Source organism: Ursus maritimus (assembly GCF_017311325.1).
Source record: "Ursus maritimus isolate PB19 chromosome X unlocalized genomic scaffold, ASM1731132v1 scaffold_X1, whole genome shotgun sequence".
Lineage (NCBI taxonomy): Eukaryota > Metazoa > Chordata > Mammalia > Carnivora > Ursidae > Ursus > Ursus maritimus.
This window is the reverse complement of record NW_024423319.1, coordinates 97,261,533-97,277,248: the sequence shown is the minus strand read 5'-3', so window position 1 is coordinate 97,277,248 and position 15,716 is coordinate 97,261,533. Positions and strand designations below refer to the sequence as shown.

At 35.7% G+C, this 15,716-nt stretch overlaps 1 protein-coding gene across 1 annotated transcript in view; it reads right to left on the bottom strand.

Moving 5' to 3' along the window:
• The window catches only part of DMD (dystrophin), a 1,667,815-nt gene that overhangs the window by 1,293,215 nt on the left and 358,884 nt on the right, over window positions 1-15,716 (bottom strand). The window contains exons 24-27 of the mRNA XM_040633145.1: window positions 12,640-12,810; window positions 8,446-8,628; window positions 2,031-2,165; window positions 276-425 (exon numbers count right to left, since the gene is read on the bottom strand). Of these exons, the coding sequence (XP_040489079.1) occupies window positions 276-425; window positions 2,031-2,165; window positions 8,446-8,628; window positions 12,640-12,810 (639 nt within the window). The remainder of the gene's footprint in view (window positions 1-275; window positions 426-2,030; window positions 2,166-8,445; window positions 8,629-12,639; window positions 12,811-15,716) is intronic.

Genomic DNA, 15,716 nt, shown 5'->3' with positions numbered 1-15,716 from the left:
ATAGTTAGTCTACAGCTTGTAGACTTGAGCATATCACTGTATTCGGTATGTCTCCATTTCCTGTTAAAACTCACCCTTTATAATGTTTTTTGTAAGATAAAATGATAGAAAACACATGTAAATAATTTACCCACGTCTGGCACATGACAATTTCTAAAACCTGGAAGTTGAGCCAATATTTAACGTATGCTTTGTTTTAACTGAGAAACCTAAAAGTATTCGCTAGGTATTTACGCAAATCAGTTTAAAAAGATTTTTCACTCTTATCGTCATACCTCTTCATGTAGCTCTCTCCAGCGAGAATTAAATGTCTCAAGTTCCTCATTGATCAGTTCATCCATGACTCCACCATCTGTTAGGGTCTGTGCCAATATGCGAATCTGATTCGGGTTATCCTCTGAATGTTGCATCAAATTTTCAAGTGACTGAAACACATTTGCAATAATTATTATTTCCCTTCTTTTTCTAAATATATTGAATTAACACAAAATGCTCAGTATCTTCTTATTTACATATCATTAAGTTAAAAACAATTTAAAGCAATACTGAATTGGGATAATAAAACATGAAAGACCATTGTTACTTAAAAAAACTATGATGTTTCTGCATGTATATCTTCATGAGCTTGTGGCAGGATTGTGGACTGGGGCACTTAAAAATTATCCACAGCCACCTTCTTCTTTGATGTCCTCTACTCTTATACCTGGAAAGGTAAAATACTCAATTTCTCAACTTCTGTTACAGCTCGTGATGGCTAAGTGACATGATTCTGAACAATATGTAGATGAAACTCAAGAGCAGAATTTCCCTTCCCAAATAAAAAAAAAAAAAAAGGTACAACCTCTAGAAGAAATCCCTTTGCCCTTCATACTTTTTCTCCACATACATAGCTTGTAAGTGGAGCAGGCATCTTTGGATGGAAAAGCAATAAAGATGAGGATGAAGTCCTTTAATACGATCATTTACTAGGATAACTGCTTCATCACACCCTTTGTTCTGGCCACCGTCCTTCTACTAACGCACTGTGTGTGCTTCAACTTTTATTGGAAGATGCATCACATTGCCAATTCACAAGGAATGCTTGGTCAGTTGACATCTCTGATTAGCACAAGGCCAAACTTATAGTCCATTTGAGACCAGTCTCATTGTTCTTTGATACCTCTTCAGGTTTTACAATCCTCTCAAGAAAATAAGGAAGTTAGATGTAGGATGCTTAGGTTCTTGTTGTAACACACTAGAATCTCAATACTATCTAAAGTGACATTTTACATTTCCTTCACATCTTAAAATATGTACATTATTTTAGCATATTTACACAGGGGTTGCACTGCAAATGGCCCTGTGTACAATACATTTGGCAAAACTACATACTTATTATTTACATAAAGGGTCATCCAAACATACAATAAGATGCACAGAAAGAACAGAAATGATTATTATGAGAAGTTCACATAAATCAAAGTTTATACCTGCCAATTCCTCTAAATTTTACTTTTGAAACATCTTCAAGATAAAACTTGAAAATGTACTTAGAGTCTGTAGTACTAAAATGTCTGAACATTTTAAAGATACATTCCTAATATCAGAGCATGCACATTTAATACCTTACAACATTCTGTAAGGTATAAATTTACGCTTTTAAATATTCTAAAAGTATGTTTCAATTCAATAATTGTAGCTTTTAAACTGGAAATAACGTTTTATATGATCATCATCGTTTAGCTCTACTCTGAAGGAGCAAAACAGTACCTTCACACTGTCTGTACGGGTCTGTGGTAGATTTAAATAGGTAAAGAGACGTGTCAACATAGAACTTTGTCATATAGAATAAGGCAGATGTCCTCAGGAAAAGGTTATTTAAATCCTTTTAGGACCTCAAGACTGGAAGCTTTACAGAAGAAACAAAGGCTTCATCCACAGCACCAGGGCCGGGGGAGGGACAGCAGCCACACTATCTGTACTGTTTTCTACCTGATCCTGGGCATCCACTGCATGGGAATTTTTCTCTTTCCGATTAAGTCACAACTTACATCAAGCACCTCGGAGATTTCCTCAGCTCCCCCAGAGATATTTTCAGTGGTTTTCAGTTTGAATTCTACTTCATTGAGCCACTTGTTTGCCTTCTCCAAGTATGACAATAACTCATGCCAGCACGCCCAAACTTCCTAAGAAAGAAATACATATCACAGATGAAATATGTGGTAGAAGTGACTATGGAGCTTTGGAATTTTCATTTTTAAAGCTGTGAAAATGGAACAAGTTTATTTTACATTGTTCACCTTTCCTTTGCAGTAGATAATTAAAAAAGCAACTAGTCATGTTGATCAGCTAATATGTTTATAATTACTAATCATTAAGGAAACATCTTACTACAAAAATTAATTAAAGAGTCAGTGATTTGCTTTTTTAAATAAAAAACTCATCAAAGATACAGTCTGGAAAATAAAAAATAAAAGCATACACAAAAATTCCTACATATAAATCTAACATCTCAAAACATTAACCATGACTACTTTTCTGTGAGCTCCTTTAAACTTTATCACATGCAAGTAATTTGATAGCTAACATTAAAGTACAGATTTAGCTACAGAGCTCTTTTCACTAAACCTTACATCATATAATTTTTCTATATTACTAAGAAGATATATTTTTAATGAAAATCTAAAGTTTCATTTAAGTGGCTGTATTATTGTTTTCTTAACAGTCAAAACTTACTGGGTAGTTAGACTATTTTTGGTTTTGTTTGCTAATATATTTGTGGTGAAGATCATCATGAATATAGATTTTTTCCCATATTTCAAATTATTTCCTTGAGGTGTATTAAGAGGAATATGACTAATAACTACTTCAAGGATAGGACTATTTTAAATTACTTTTGATACATATTAAAAAATAATTACTGTAATACACAAATATGCTTATATATAAAAAAAGCAAAACTTTAAGATTGCAACCAGAAAATACTGAAGAGTATTTTATAACCTTGGGATGGGAAAGGATATCTTAGGTAAGACATTTTGTAAAAAACAAAACAAAAACAAACCAAAAAAAACCTGAATAAATTTGATTATAATAGAATTAAACCCTTCTATTTATCAAAAGATACCATGAAGAAATTGAATACCAGCCTCAAACTTGAAGAAAACAATTGCAAAATTTGTAACAGATGAGTAAAAAAGAAATGACCCCAGGTCAGTTAAAAAGTGAAGAGACATCCCAATAGAAAATGAAAGGAAAACCTAAACCAGCATTTCAAAGAAAAAGATATATGCATATCCAACAAATATATGAAAATATGTTCAACCTCATTAGCAGTCACGGGAATGTAAGTCAAGATTACATGATATTTATACCATGTTGACTGACACGAATGAGAAATTTCACAATTCCAAGTGTAAGAAAGATACACATTAACAAAAATTTGTATTTATTGCTGGTGGGTGTGTCTACTGGAATGACCATTTTGGAAAACAATCTGTCATTCTAGTCAGGTGAATATTCACATACCCAACAATCCAGCAACTCCACTTTTGCATATATATCCTCAGAGAAAGTACTTTGTATGGACAACAAAGACAGTTAAGAGAACGTTCATTTCAGCACTTTTGGTAATAACTAAAATTTTTTAAAACAACCTTATGTCTGCTAACCAGAGAATGTAGAAATACACTGTACTACATTTAAACACAGAACACAGAAGTAAAAATGAAAATTTCATCACACAGACAACATGGATGAGTCTCAGACACAAAAATATTGGGCAAAATGGGCAAGCCCTAAAAAACTAAGCATTATAGGTTATGATTTTTTGTAACGCTCAAAACAAGCAAAATTGAGCAATACATTATTTAGGTATTCATGTGAGTGTGATAAAACATTTTTAAGCAAAGAAATAATAAAGGCAAATTTCTGGATTATGGTTATGTCTACTGGGAAAAAAGCAGGAAGATGCACTAGAGGATAAAAATACAAAAATGGTCATTTCCCCCATTAGATTTGAGACTGTAAATATTGGACAAATCTATAAAAACAGTAGTGCAATCACTACCACCTGCTACCACCACCCCCCACACTCCACAAAAAATAAAGCCAAGGAAGGAAGTTTTATTTTAGGAGAAACCAAAAATTCTGTCAGATTTCCCACATTTTCACTCTGCTTATAGCCCTTGCAAATGATGGAGGGCAGTCCCTCTCTATTGATGAAAAGAATCAGTCCAACCTGTCTTGCCACCCTACCAATACTTGCTTAGTATTTTATGTACAGTTTATCACAGAAAGTGAAATTAAGTATTTTGCTTTAAAAGGTGATAGAAAACTTAAATCTGGGTCATTTCCAGCTCCTGCTGGACTACAGGCTGTCTTCCTTCGGGCAAAGATCCCAGTGGGAAAATATAAATATCTCCTTAAATACCCGAAGGTACTTTAGAGCTTTGAAGATAAGGAGATGTGATTGGTAATGTGTCTTATTAACTTTGGTGCAGATTGAGGTAATGAACTACCTTGCTGATTTAACTGTCAGGATGGATGGCCTCTTGTGTCCTCAATGCATCTGAAGGACGCAGCTGGAAAGCCTGAATGTACTGGCTTTACAGGTCACCTTTGCAAAATAAAATGTAGTCTTGCAGCCTGAATTGGAGCTAAAAGCCACTTAGACTAACTGTTAGGCTTAGCAGTTTGGAACTCAAAACTACTTGGAAATCACAGAATTCACAGTGGCTTTGAAGAGATGACAATTGAAGAAGAAACTTCCATTCAAAATAGCAAATGGAGCTGATGTGGCATTCCCCCCAACCCTTGCTTTCGTGATACTGAAATGCTGGGTAAAATATAAAGGACAACATTTAAGTTCATCGGGCTGCTCTATGAAATATGAAAATCCTCCTGGAGCAGAAACAAAGAGGGAAGTTAAGTGCATGCAGAGGTTGGGAGGCCAAGCTTAACAAAACACTGGCGTATCACAACAGGGTATGTGACATGCCAGCTAGGGTATTCAACACTAACTTGGGATGAAAAAAGGGGCACTGGTCTCAGGAAGTCCAAGAGATAGAACAGCGTAAAGTTCTGTGCCACCTATCCTGGAAACAAGAACTATAAAATCCCTATCCACTGGACTAAAAGGAATTAGCAAGGAAGCTGAGAATCCTTTGGATTTTAGTTGGAAAATAAGGAATCACCCACTAGAAACTGAAACCGAAGTTTATATCACACATGAGAGTAGAACGTAATATTTCTACGACTCTGGCAGGAACATTAAAAAAAAACTCATAAGGACCCTCTGACATCCCAGAGAAGAAAGGATTTTCAGTAAAAACAATTCCTACTACAAGTGAACTCAAAAACAAAAAAATTACAAGCCGCGTGAGAAAATTTACTGCCATTTGAGGCAGTCAGTAGTTGTAATGAATGTAGAATCTGCAACTTATACTCTAAAGATGACACAAATGTAAGGAATTTTATAATAAATAAGTTTAGCCTGCTGTTAAAAGTTGCCAGTAAGATCTCTTTTTCTTGAGACTGGCAACTAGAGTTCATATGTAAGAAATAAAAGGGCTAAGTTCCCTATATTCTATGTTAAAAAAAACTTATGCAACATGTTTTCACAAGCTGTGGTGTAAATAGAGGGGGCTGACGGGGAGGGCAATGGGGGAGGATATGAAGAAGGAAGAACTGGAAAGTGAGGCAATTTTTTTAAAGATTCTATCTTTTAAAGTAATCTGTACACCTAACATGGGACTTGAACTGACAACCCCGAGATCAAGAGTCATGTGCTCTACCAACTGAACCAGCCAGGTGCCCTTGAGGCAATTCTTTTTCTCAACTTTTTACTGTGGTGTTTAGGGGAAACCCACCTCGTCCCTTTTCTTTAAAGGATCTAAAATAATACCACTCATCAATGGGTGGGTACATTCAGAAAGAGATGGTTGGCATGCATTCCCTACTGAGATGCTGGTATGACCAAAGAGGAATCAAGGAGTTACAGGAGATGTAATCTGCCGGAGCTTGCTGGCTAAGCTGAAATGTGATAGAGAAATAAGACTCCAGGGCATCATGGAAGCATGGGTTTAAAAGATGTAACTTTCAAGAGAATGTGGTTTAAGGCTACTGGCAAGAGTCAGCCTGAAATTTTTTTGAATACTCCAAGGCACCAGGAATGAATAGGAGATCTTTGGTGGGGGGAGGTTTAAAGTCTATATGCATATGGATCCCCAACAGATCACATCAAGTCTATAGAGAACAAGCCAGATCAGTGGTTATAACCTCTAGAATCTGGTGATAACATACTCATCATCATAGATGTCTATGAGTGTTAATAAAAGGGTATAGCAACTGTGACTGGCAAAGAGAAGGCCATTCATATGGAGAATGTATTTCCCCTCATTATTCTCCCTTAAACCAACACTACACAATCACTATCCAGAAACTGAGTGGGAGGAGGGGATGCTAAAATCATTTTTTTCTCACTCCCACCTTTGGATAAATTGCTGAAGCCACAGATTAATCTAAACTAATGGAAGATGTTAACAAACTATGAGATCAAAATTTAAATAAAATTAAATTTTAATAACTAAAAGTGAATGAAAAATCATGGGATCAGACAGCAATAGTGATTAGGAAGTCAACTACTAGGCAGAAAATGAGGTTTGACATGGGTGGTTACCATTATTGGAAAACCAAAACTCTTTCATGCTCATTACTCACTGAGACTTCTCAACCAAACAGATTGCATAGGTTTAAATTGTTTAACAAAAGGAAGAAAGATAATCAATTATGCAAAAGCAGAAGATTGCATAAAAGAAGAGATAAATTTTCTAAATAACTAAGTAAAATCTTAAGAAATAGAAAATAAGGTCTTTGAAAAAATACAAAATCATACCCACACGTGTATATAGGTAGATATGTATACAGAGATGAGTATATTTATACAACAATAGTCAGTTCAAGAGATAATTTGAGAACTAGAAGACAGATTTCAGAAAAATACACAGAATCCAATTGACAGAGACAGGTATATAGAAAATATTAAAGGGAAACCTTTACATAATAGCAGATGATGACAGATGGGAGCTACACTTGTGGTGAGCTTAGCATGATGTACAGAGTTGTTTAATCACTATGCTGTACACTTGAAACTAATATAACACTGTGGGTCAGCCATACTCAAAGAGAGACAGAGAGAGAACAAAATCTGTTGTATTAGTGTTGAGAGCTACAGAAAATAAAACAAAGAACGGGAAAGGAAGGGAAGAGATGACACTATGGGTCCCAGGGAAGTCAGAACTAATTCACTGTCATGTTACAGGAGGGAGGATTTTTGTTACAGGAGATACATTTTTGTATCTAGAAAATGGCTTTTTGACAGTATTTTAAAATGAAACTCCTGAATATTTTCTTACATTCTTAATTTCTTTACATCATTATTATTCTCCGCTTCGTATTACTCATGTTGTTCATGTAAAAGAGAGGCCAATCCATCAGAATTCTATTTTGGGATATGTTTTCTAAAGGGATCTTTTATTTTCATACTAATAAATTTTTCAAGACTATTGAGCTATCCTTCTATTTCTCATCTGTAATTACACTTATAGCCTCTTCTATTTGTACTGAAGTTGTAAAGTCATACAGTCCTTTTTTAGCCCCTCTTCACTGGTTTGGAATACATATGAATTCTTTATCAACTGTATTCACTAAGATGACTCAGTTCATGTGGGGGAAGGGACTTAATTTATAGCTCAGCTAGTGGGCAGTCTCTGGCAGCATTGGCTTTTGGTGCTAGGTAAAGTTTTGGGCTCCTCGACACAATCCTTACTGTTATTAAATAGTGTTTTCACACGAAGTATTTATCAACTATTTTCAGATAATCTAAGGAGTAAAGCACATGGAAAAGATAAAGCAGGACTTAAGGTGATACATAAATATAATGTAAAATGTCCCTCCAAAAGAGCTAGACAACATGTCTTATGAATAACCCTACAGGGCAGAGCGATTCTTAAAGACAATTATAAAAAAATATACTTCTTCACAAAATACCTTTCTGCTAAGATTTTTATGCACATTCAAATATATGAAAGAATAAAGACCAGTTTCTATAAATCTTGAGGAAACTTATTTATAAGATTTTTGTGACCTAATAATAATAATGGTAGTAATAAGAAGAATTAGAACCAAACTGCTCACATTTATTGGGCACTAGACTAAATACTTTAACTAAAATAGCTCATTTAATTTTCTCAGCACCCTATGGAACAGGTACTTTTTGTCCATTTCACAGATAGGAAACAGATTTATACAACGTAAGCAACTGGCCCAAAGTCACAAACTTCTAAGTGCCTTTGTGAGGAATCTGAGCCTAAGTAGTCTTAACACCAGTCCTATTCTTAATCACTGTGTTTCATGTAGGATAATAAACTGACACATAAATAATAAAGATCAAGAAAAGCAACTGACTTCCAAGGTCTTGCATTTGCCATTGAGCCTGGTGCAGAGCCACTGATAGCTGGTGGTTAGAGTGTCAAGTTCCTTTTTTAAGGCCTCTTGTGCTGCAGGTGGAGCCTGAACTATGACACTATTGACGGACTCAGTAAGGAGTTTCACTTTGGCTTCTTTCTGCTGGGCCTCTTCTTTAGCCCTCTGAAAAACAAAGAATGCTCTCTTACTTGATAGCAAGGCAATGGATTTACTTACAAAGTGCATTCCTATGTATCATACACTTTCCTCCCCCACAAGATCCCTGTGAGGAGATTAATAAAAATAAATCCAGTAGTGACTACAATCACTTCCACAAATTTAGGTTAAGTTAAAATTTGAAGTTGGAAGGAAAAAAAATATCAGAATATAATAGCTCTTTCATCAGAATGCTGTGCAAAGTAGTCAACATGTGGTTATGTATTTGTGGTATGCTCTCGCGCCCTCTTTCATATATATGTGGGTGTGTGCGTATATACACACACGCACACAGACATATATAGGAGACAAGCAAGAAACACGTATTTCAATACTAACAAAAATATCCCATATTTTCGAATTGAAATCATCTCAAAATTACTCAGATGAATGAGTAATACTGAAATCAATATAAATGTCACTGTTCAAATCAAAGATAATTAATATAGAAAAGTCTTCTTAATGCTACATCCAGGACCATATTTTGAGAAAAGAAAGTTCTATTCAGTAACCAAACACATACAAGAGAAGAGGAGAAGAGCAGCCCCTGAAAGGAGAGAGACTCACCTGGTCCGCAGCTATGCCTTTGGTCTTCTCCCATGGAACATAAAGTATTTCACAGAAAATCAACATCAGACAAGGCTACCCTGTTACTACTGTGGATCATTCAACAATACCACTACATTCCATAATCACGGTAGAATACATACAAAGCATAAACTGCCCAAACCACAAAATACCTAACAAGTCCCTGCCCCCATTAATTTTAGTCTGTGCTATCTTCAACATCACTCTAGCCCTCCTTCATTCTAGGACAGATTTATTAAGATACCCAATCACAGAGTTATTCCCACTTACTGACAACATGCAATCCAAAGCAAAGCTCTTCAACTCTCCCTCAAATCATCTAACACAAACCCAGATCCTACAACAGGTTCTTTCTAATATGCTCTAACTCATACAACCCATGGTTCCCCAAAGTACTCACTACCAGAAGTACTAAACCCAATTTGTCCAACTACTGTCCAATTATATGAATCTTGCTGGAGGCCTTTAGCTGCAGGACATTTATACTCGACTTTCGATGTGTACCTGCATATCTCTCTCTCTCTCTCTCTCACACACACACACACACACACACACACACACACACACACACACACACTCACAATGTATCTTTCATTTGAGTTACTCCAAAGGCCAACCCTGAGATGAGCTTTCACGCATAAGGAGTTTATGTGCCATGTAAAGCAAATACTGGTATAGAAATGGGGAATGGAGACAGGGGAATAGAGATTATAAAGTTACACTTATTCAGCTCAGCAGCCTGTGTTGGTGACTAGTTTAATCATGTTGGGAAACCCTGGGAAACACATGCCTCAGGGGTATCACACTCAAAAGGTGAAGAACTGGGGTACTTATACATCATCTCCCATCATTGGTTGAAGGCTTTTGGGGGGATATTAATTTCATAGTAGTGAAGCCTGACACATAGATGAGAAAAATGGGATGCAGGAACCACAGAAAGTCCTTACATCCAGAAATGCAGGTGTGGCAGGGGGAATTTGGGGCTACATACAGTGTAGTGGTGAGTGTAAGGGAAGATGGGCAAGAAATGGACAAGGTCAGCTATAAAATGCCTTCATACTTTTCAACACAATTACCCTACGCCTTTGGACTTATTCTCATGATGCCTCAAAAGTATATAATACGATGGCAAATGCCAAGATGTTTTGAACATTAAGCGATAGCCTTCACAGATTTTGATGTAATTGATTAAAAATTTTAGCTCAAAATTCTTAAATCTGTTTTTGGCATTACTGAGCATAAGGTTTGTTTCTACACAAACTATATTTTGACTATAGTAATTTTAGCTTACAAACAATTTTGACAACCATTAATCACTACGTGCTGTTGTGTGCTATGTCAGACACGCCGTACGTGCTACTTTGTTGCATCTTTAACAAAACCTTGCGAGATGCGTTTTGTCATCTCTATATTCGACATCAGAAAACTGAGTTTCCAAGTGTTTAAGAAAGTCATCCTGGAAACTACATCCTTTCTTTCTCATCGTTTCTGTTAAGCCCATCTCAAATCCTCCGTGAAATGAAGGAGCATGCTGTACTGGATCCAATGAATGAAATTACATTTTATACAAGTTACAAACAACCAACTATCAAAAAAATGCAGGATGAAGAACACTTCTTCCTTCCATTTTTTGGCTTTCATGAATTCTTAAAAAAAAAAAAAACAGGCTTAGAAGCTGGAAAACGTTTAGAGGAGAAACGGAGGTAAAATTTCTCTACTGAAAGAAAAGTAGAAAACTAAATGATTGGTATAATTTGAATGTAATCCTCGTCAGAAATGATGTATTTTCTCCCCTTTATTTCCATGAATCTAATCCAACCATTCGATTAAGACACACCTTTCATTGCCTCTATCTCAAACCCGTGGTTCTCAAAGTATGTTTCTTGGAACCACCTTGGAACTTGTTTTCTAGTATCACCTGGAAATTTGTTAGAGGTGAAAGTTCTCAGGTCCCATCCCAGACTCAGTGAATTAGAAATTCTGGGGTGGGGCCTAGAAGTCTGTGTTTTAACAAGTCCTTTAGGTGATCAGGATGCTCACTCAGTTGTGAGGACCACATTCTAGTCTGTCATACAATGAGAGCAGGAAATACATTTACGTAATTCTGGTAAGCAGGAGGACTAGAGTTACAATAGTGTAAATTTAAAACAAAATAAAGAAGAAAACAGTTAAAATTGAAATCTCAGAGATTTTTAAAGAATTTAATATAAAGTTTCACCATTTATTCATTGTAGAACTCCAAAAGAATTTTCAAGTCAGATAATGCTCATCAAACACTCCCAGAAACTCTTTAATGTTAATTGAAAAGTTTTGTTTACAGGGAAAAAGAAGTAAGGAAAACAGCATAATCATTTTCAAGTAGAAACCAGGAGATAAAAGTAAATAAACAGAAGGCTATCTCTACTTTTTCTCTGAGTAAATTAGGGAGAAATATCTGAGTAGGTCTGCCAGTTTCTTTTGACAATAAAGATAAATTTGCTCTCAACATGAGCACAGGTGGAAGCCTGGACAAGGTACCATCACTACCCTCTAGGTAGTGAAACAAACCTAAAGAGATTACCTTGACTGGCAGGCAAAAAAAATACAAGAAATTGCATCTTCTTGCCAACTTCCCTGGCTGTTGTTGTCAGAGGCTGCCTGAGCTTTTCCTCTTTTCAATATTACCCCCATCCTGGAGCAATTTCATAGCCAGATCAATTATTTAAAGAAGTCAACGTGGACTAATTGGTTGGGTTACTCATCTCAAGAACTGTGTGCAAAATTTCAAAATTTGAGACAGCCTGCTCTCTAGCACTGGAAAAGAGAAAGGGATCTGCCTGGGTGGTTTGCCAGATAGGCAAACTTCAGGGAGAGAGGGAAGAGGGCCAGAAGAGGGTCAGAGCTAAACACAGGAACTGGGAGAAGTACAGCAGCTGAACGCAAACTCACTGCTGATTATCTACTTAGGGATCTGAGGGAGTGGCTACAAAGTATTAGAGAAGGTGAGGAAAACAGCCACCAGGAGAATGGGATGTGAGGAGAAAGGCAACAGGGATGGCACATGACTCTAAAAGAAAACAAAAGAAAAAATAGCATAGTTTGGAATAGCTTGGGATGGGATAGTGTGGGATGGAATGGCATGACATATATTCAACATTCTTGGTTCCATGACAGATAAAGCCTGTGACTATGAGTAAATTATTCGCCTATCTGGGTACTTCAGTTTTTGGTTCATCAAAGAGAAGTGTGGACTATTTTGCTTCCAAAAATATCTTGTAGCTCTCAGCATCTACAGTGATATAATTTTCTTAAGAGTGATCTCCCCACATTCAAATTTAAAATCATTACAGTCTCTTGTTTGAAACTGTCCAATGGCTTTCCCATTGCTTCATTTTATTTGGTTTATTTTACCTTCATCTCCTCAACTGCTGTCTGTAATTCATCGGGGGTTTTATATTCGAAATCTCTCTCCAGGTATTCTTCTTCAGCTTGCGTCATCCATTCATGCATCTCTGACAGATCTTTCTGAAGACTTAGGGTTTTATCCAAACCTCCCTTTAAGGCTTCCTTCCTGGCATAGACCTTTTATAAAACAAACCAACAAGCAAAGCATGAATATTGAAAGTCACAACACATTATCATTATATTATTACTGAATGGTCTGTAAATAACAGAAAGCTTAGAAAAGATGAAGCAAGAAGTAAGAAAGCTTATATGAATGAGGAAATAACTCATGGCTATTGGTTACACTTAATTTCACATAAGTGTTAAAATAAGATATAGCATTTACTTGGCATATGTAATAAAATGAACATATTCCCCCATGACTATAATTTAGCTATTGTGTGTGGCTATGCTTTTCTGTGAATAAAGAATAGAGAAAGCAATTTTTTTATATTATGTTTCAGTTGAATATGTAAATTTATTGGCACAGTATCTAATGTTCATAAATCTGAGTCTACTCTTCTACTTTATTTTTTAAATTCTTTTTACTCTTTTGCTTTAAAGAATGTATCATACAAAACACAGTGTACAAAGTGACAGGAATAATTGTAAATACTTATGCCCCTAACATGGGAGCACCCAAATATATAAAACAATTAATAATAAATATAAATAAATTCACTGATAATAATACAATAATAGTAGGGGACTTTAACACCCCACTTTTAGCAATGGACAGATCATCTAAACAGAAAATCAACAAGGAAACAATGGCTTTGAATGTCATTTTGGACCAGATGGACTTTACAAGTATATTCAGAACATTTCATCCTAAAGCAGCAGAATACACATTCTTTTCAAGTGCCCATGGGACACTCTCCAGAACAGATCACATATGGGGTCCTAAATCAGGCCTCAACCAGTACAAAAAGACTGAGATCATACCATGCACCTTTTCAGACCACAACGCTATGAAACCTGAAGTCAACGACGAGAAAAAGTTTGGAAAGACCACAAATACAGGGAGGTTAAAGAACATCCTACTAAAGAATGAATGGGTTAACCAGGAAATTAAAGAAGAAATAAAGAAATACATGAAAACAAATGAAAATGAAAACACAAAAGTCCAAAACCTCTGGATGCACAAAAGCAGTCCTAAGAGGGAAGTACATAGCAACACAGGCCTACCTCAAGAAGCAAGAAAATTCTCAAATACACAAACTAACCTTATACCTAAAGGAGTTAGAAAAAGAACAGCAAATGAAGCCTAAAGCCAGGAGAAGAAGGGAAATAATAAAGATTAGAGCAGAAATCAGTGATATAGGGGAAAAACCCACCAGAATAGATCAATGAAACTAGAAGCTAGTTCTTTGAAAGAATTAATAAAACTGATAAACCCCCAGCCAGACTTATCAAAAAGAAAAAAAAAAGGACCCAAATAAATAAAATTAGGAATGAGAGAGGAAAGACCAAAACAAACACCACAGCAATACAAAGTGGCATGAACGCTATTCCATTCAGCTTTGAAGACAGCCACATATTAGAAACAGATCCAAATGTGCTTCTGTGCAGAATAAGTTAAACAAACTGTGAGATACACATACGCACAAAATGGGATACTATGTAGCACCAATACATCTCTACTGAAGTGAAAGTGGTCCTGTATATAATTTTAAGCTTAGAAAGCAGGTTGCGAAACAGTTAAGTGTGATAATAGGAGAAGATTTGTGCTTTTAAAGCCTCATACATTTCTGACACATTTTTTATAATTTTTTATTATATTATGTTAGTCACCATACAGTACATCCTTAGTTTTTGATGTAAAGTTCCATGATTCATTACTTGCATATAACACCCAGCGCACCATGCAATACGTGCCCTCCTTAATACCCAGCACCGGCCTATCCCATTCCCCCACTCCCCTCTGAAGCCCTCAGTTTGTTTCTCAGAGTCCATACTCTCTCATGGTTCATTCCCCCTTCTGTTTACCCCCCCTTTCTTCTTCCCTTTCTTCTCCTACCGATCTTCCTACTTCTTATGTTCCATAAATGAGTGAAACCATGTGATAATTGTCTTTCTCTGCTTGATTTATTTCACTTAGCATTATCTCCTCCAGTCCCGTCCATGTTGCTGCAAATGTTGTGAAATCATTATTTTTGATGGCTGAGTAATATTCCATTGTATATATGGACCACAGCTTCTTAATCCAGTCATCTGTTGAAGGGCATCTCGGCTCCTTCCACAATTTAGCTATTGTGGACAATGCTGCTATGAACATTGGGGTGCATATGGCCCTTCTCTTCACTACGTCTGTATCTTTGGGGTAAATACCCAGTAGTACAACTGCTGGATCATTTTTTTACAAAAGAATGTATTACTTATTAACCAGAAAAATTGCAAAACTTTAAATATCTATAAGAAAATTGTGCATGTTACAAAGCACCCTGTTACAAAGCACCCTGTTGTACCACATTGAGGAAAAAATCTCAGCTTGGTACTAGAATGATTATACACTGCTTCTCTTTTACCTTAAAAAGGAAATCTAATCCAATGATGTTAATTCTTTTCTCTGAAATGAAATAGAGTTCTACCTTTTAAGTAACGGAGTTTTAATTGTACAGTATTAACATATAACACATAGTTTCACTGTTATGAAATTTTTATGTACCTTACTAAATACTAAATATGAACCATATTAATTTTCCTTATTCTTTACAACCATCTTAAGGCTGATACAATTAAATTAAAAGAACTTTAAGTTCTTTACTCTCCTTGGTGAATGTAGTGCCTGATCTACTGAAATGTAAATAAATGCTTCACCGTGACATAGCTAGAACAATATGTCTAACAGTTAAACTAATTAAAGTATAAAGGCTATTTGCATAATCAATGAGCCTATAATCAGTGTAAGAAAACAGGTCACTCAATTTCTATTTAGATGTTCTTATTTAATCTTTTTAGGCAGTTGGCAAAGTGACAATAATATTAGAATGACTAAGGGAACTTAGCCAAAGACTTATAGTAAATATATAATATATATATAT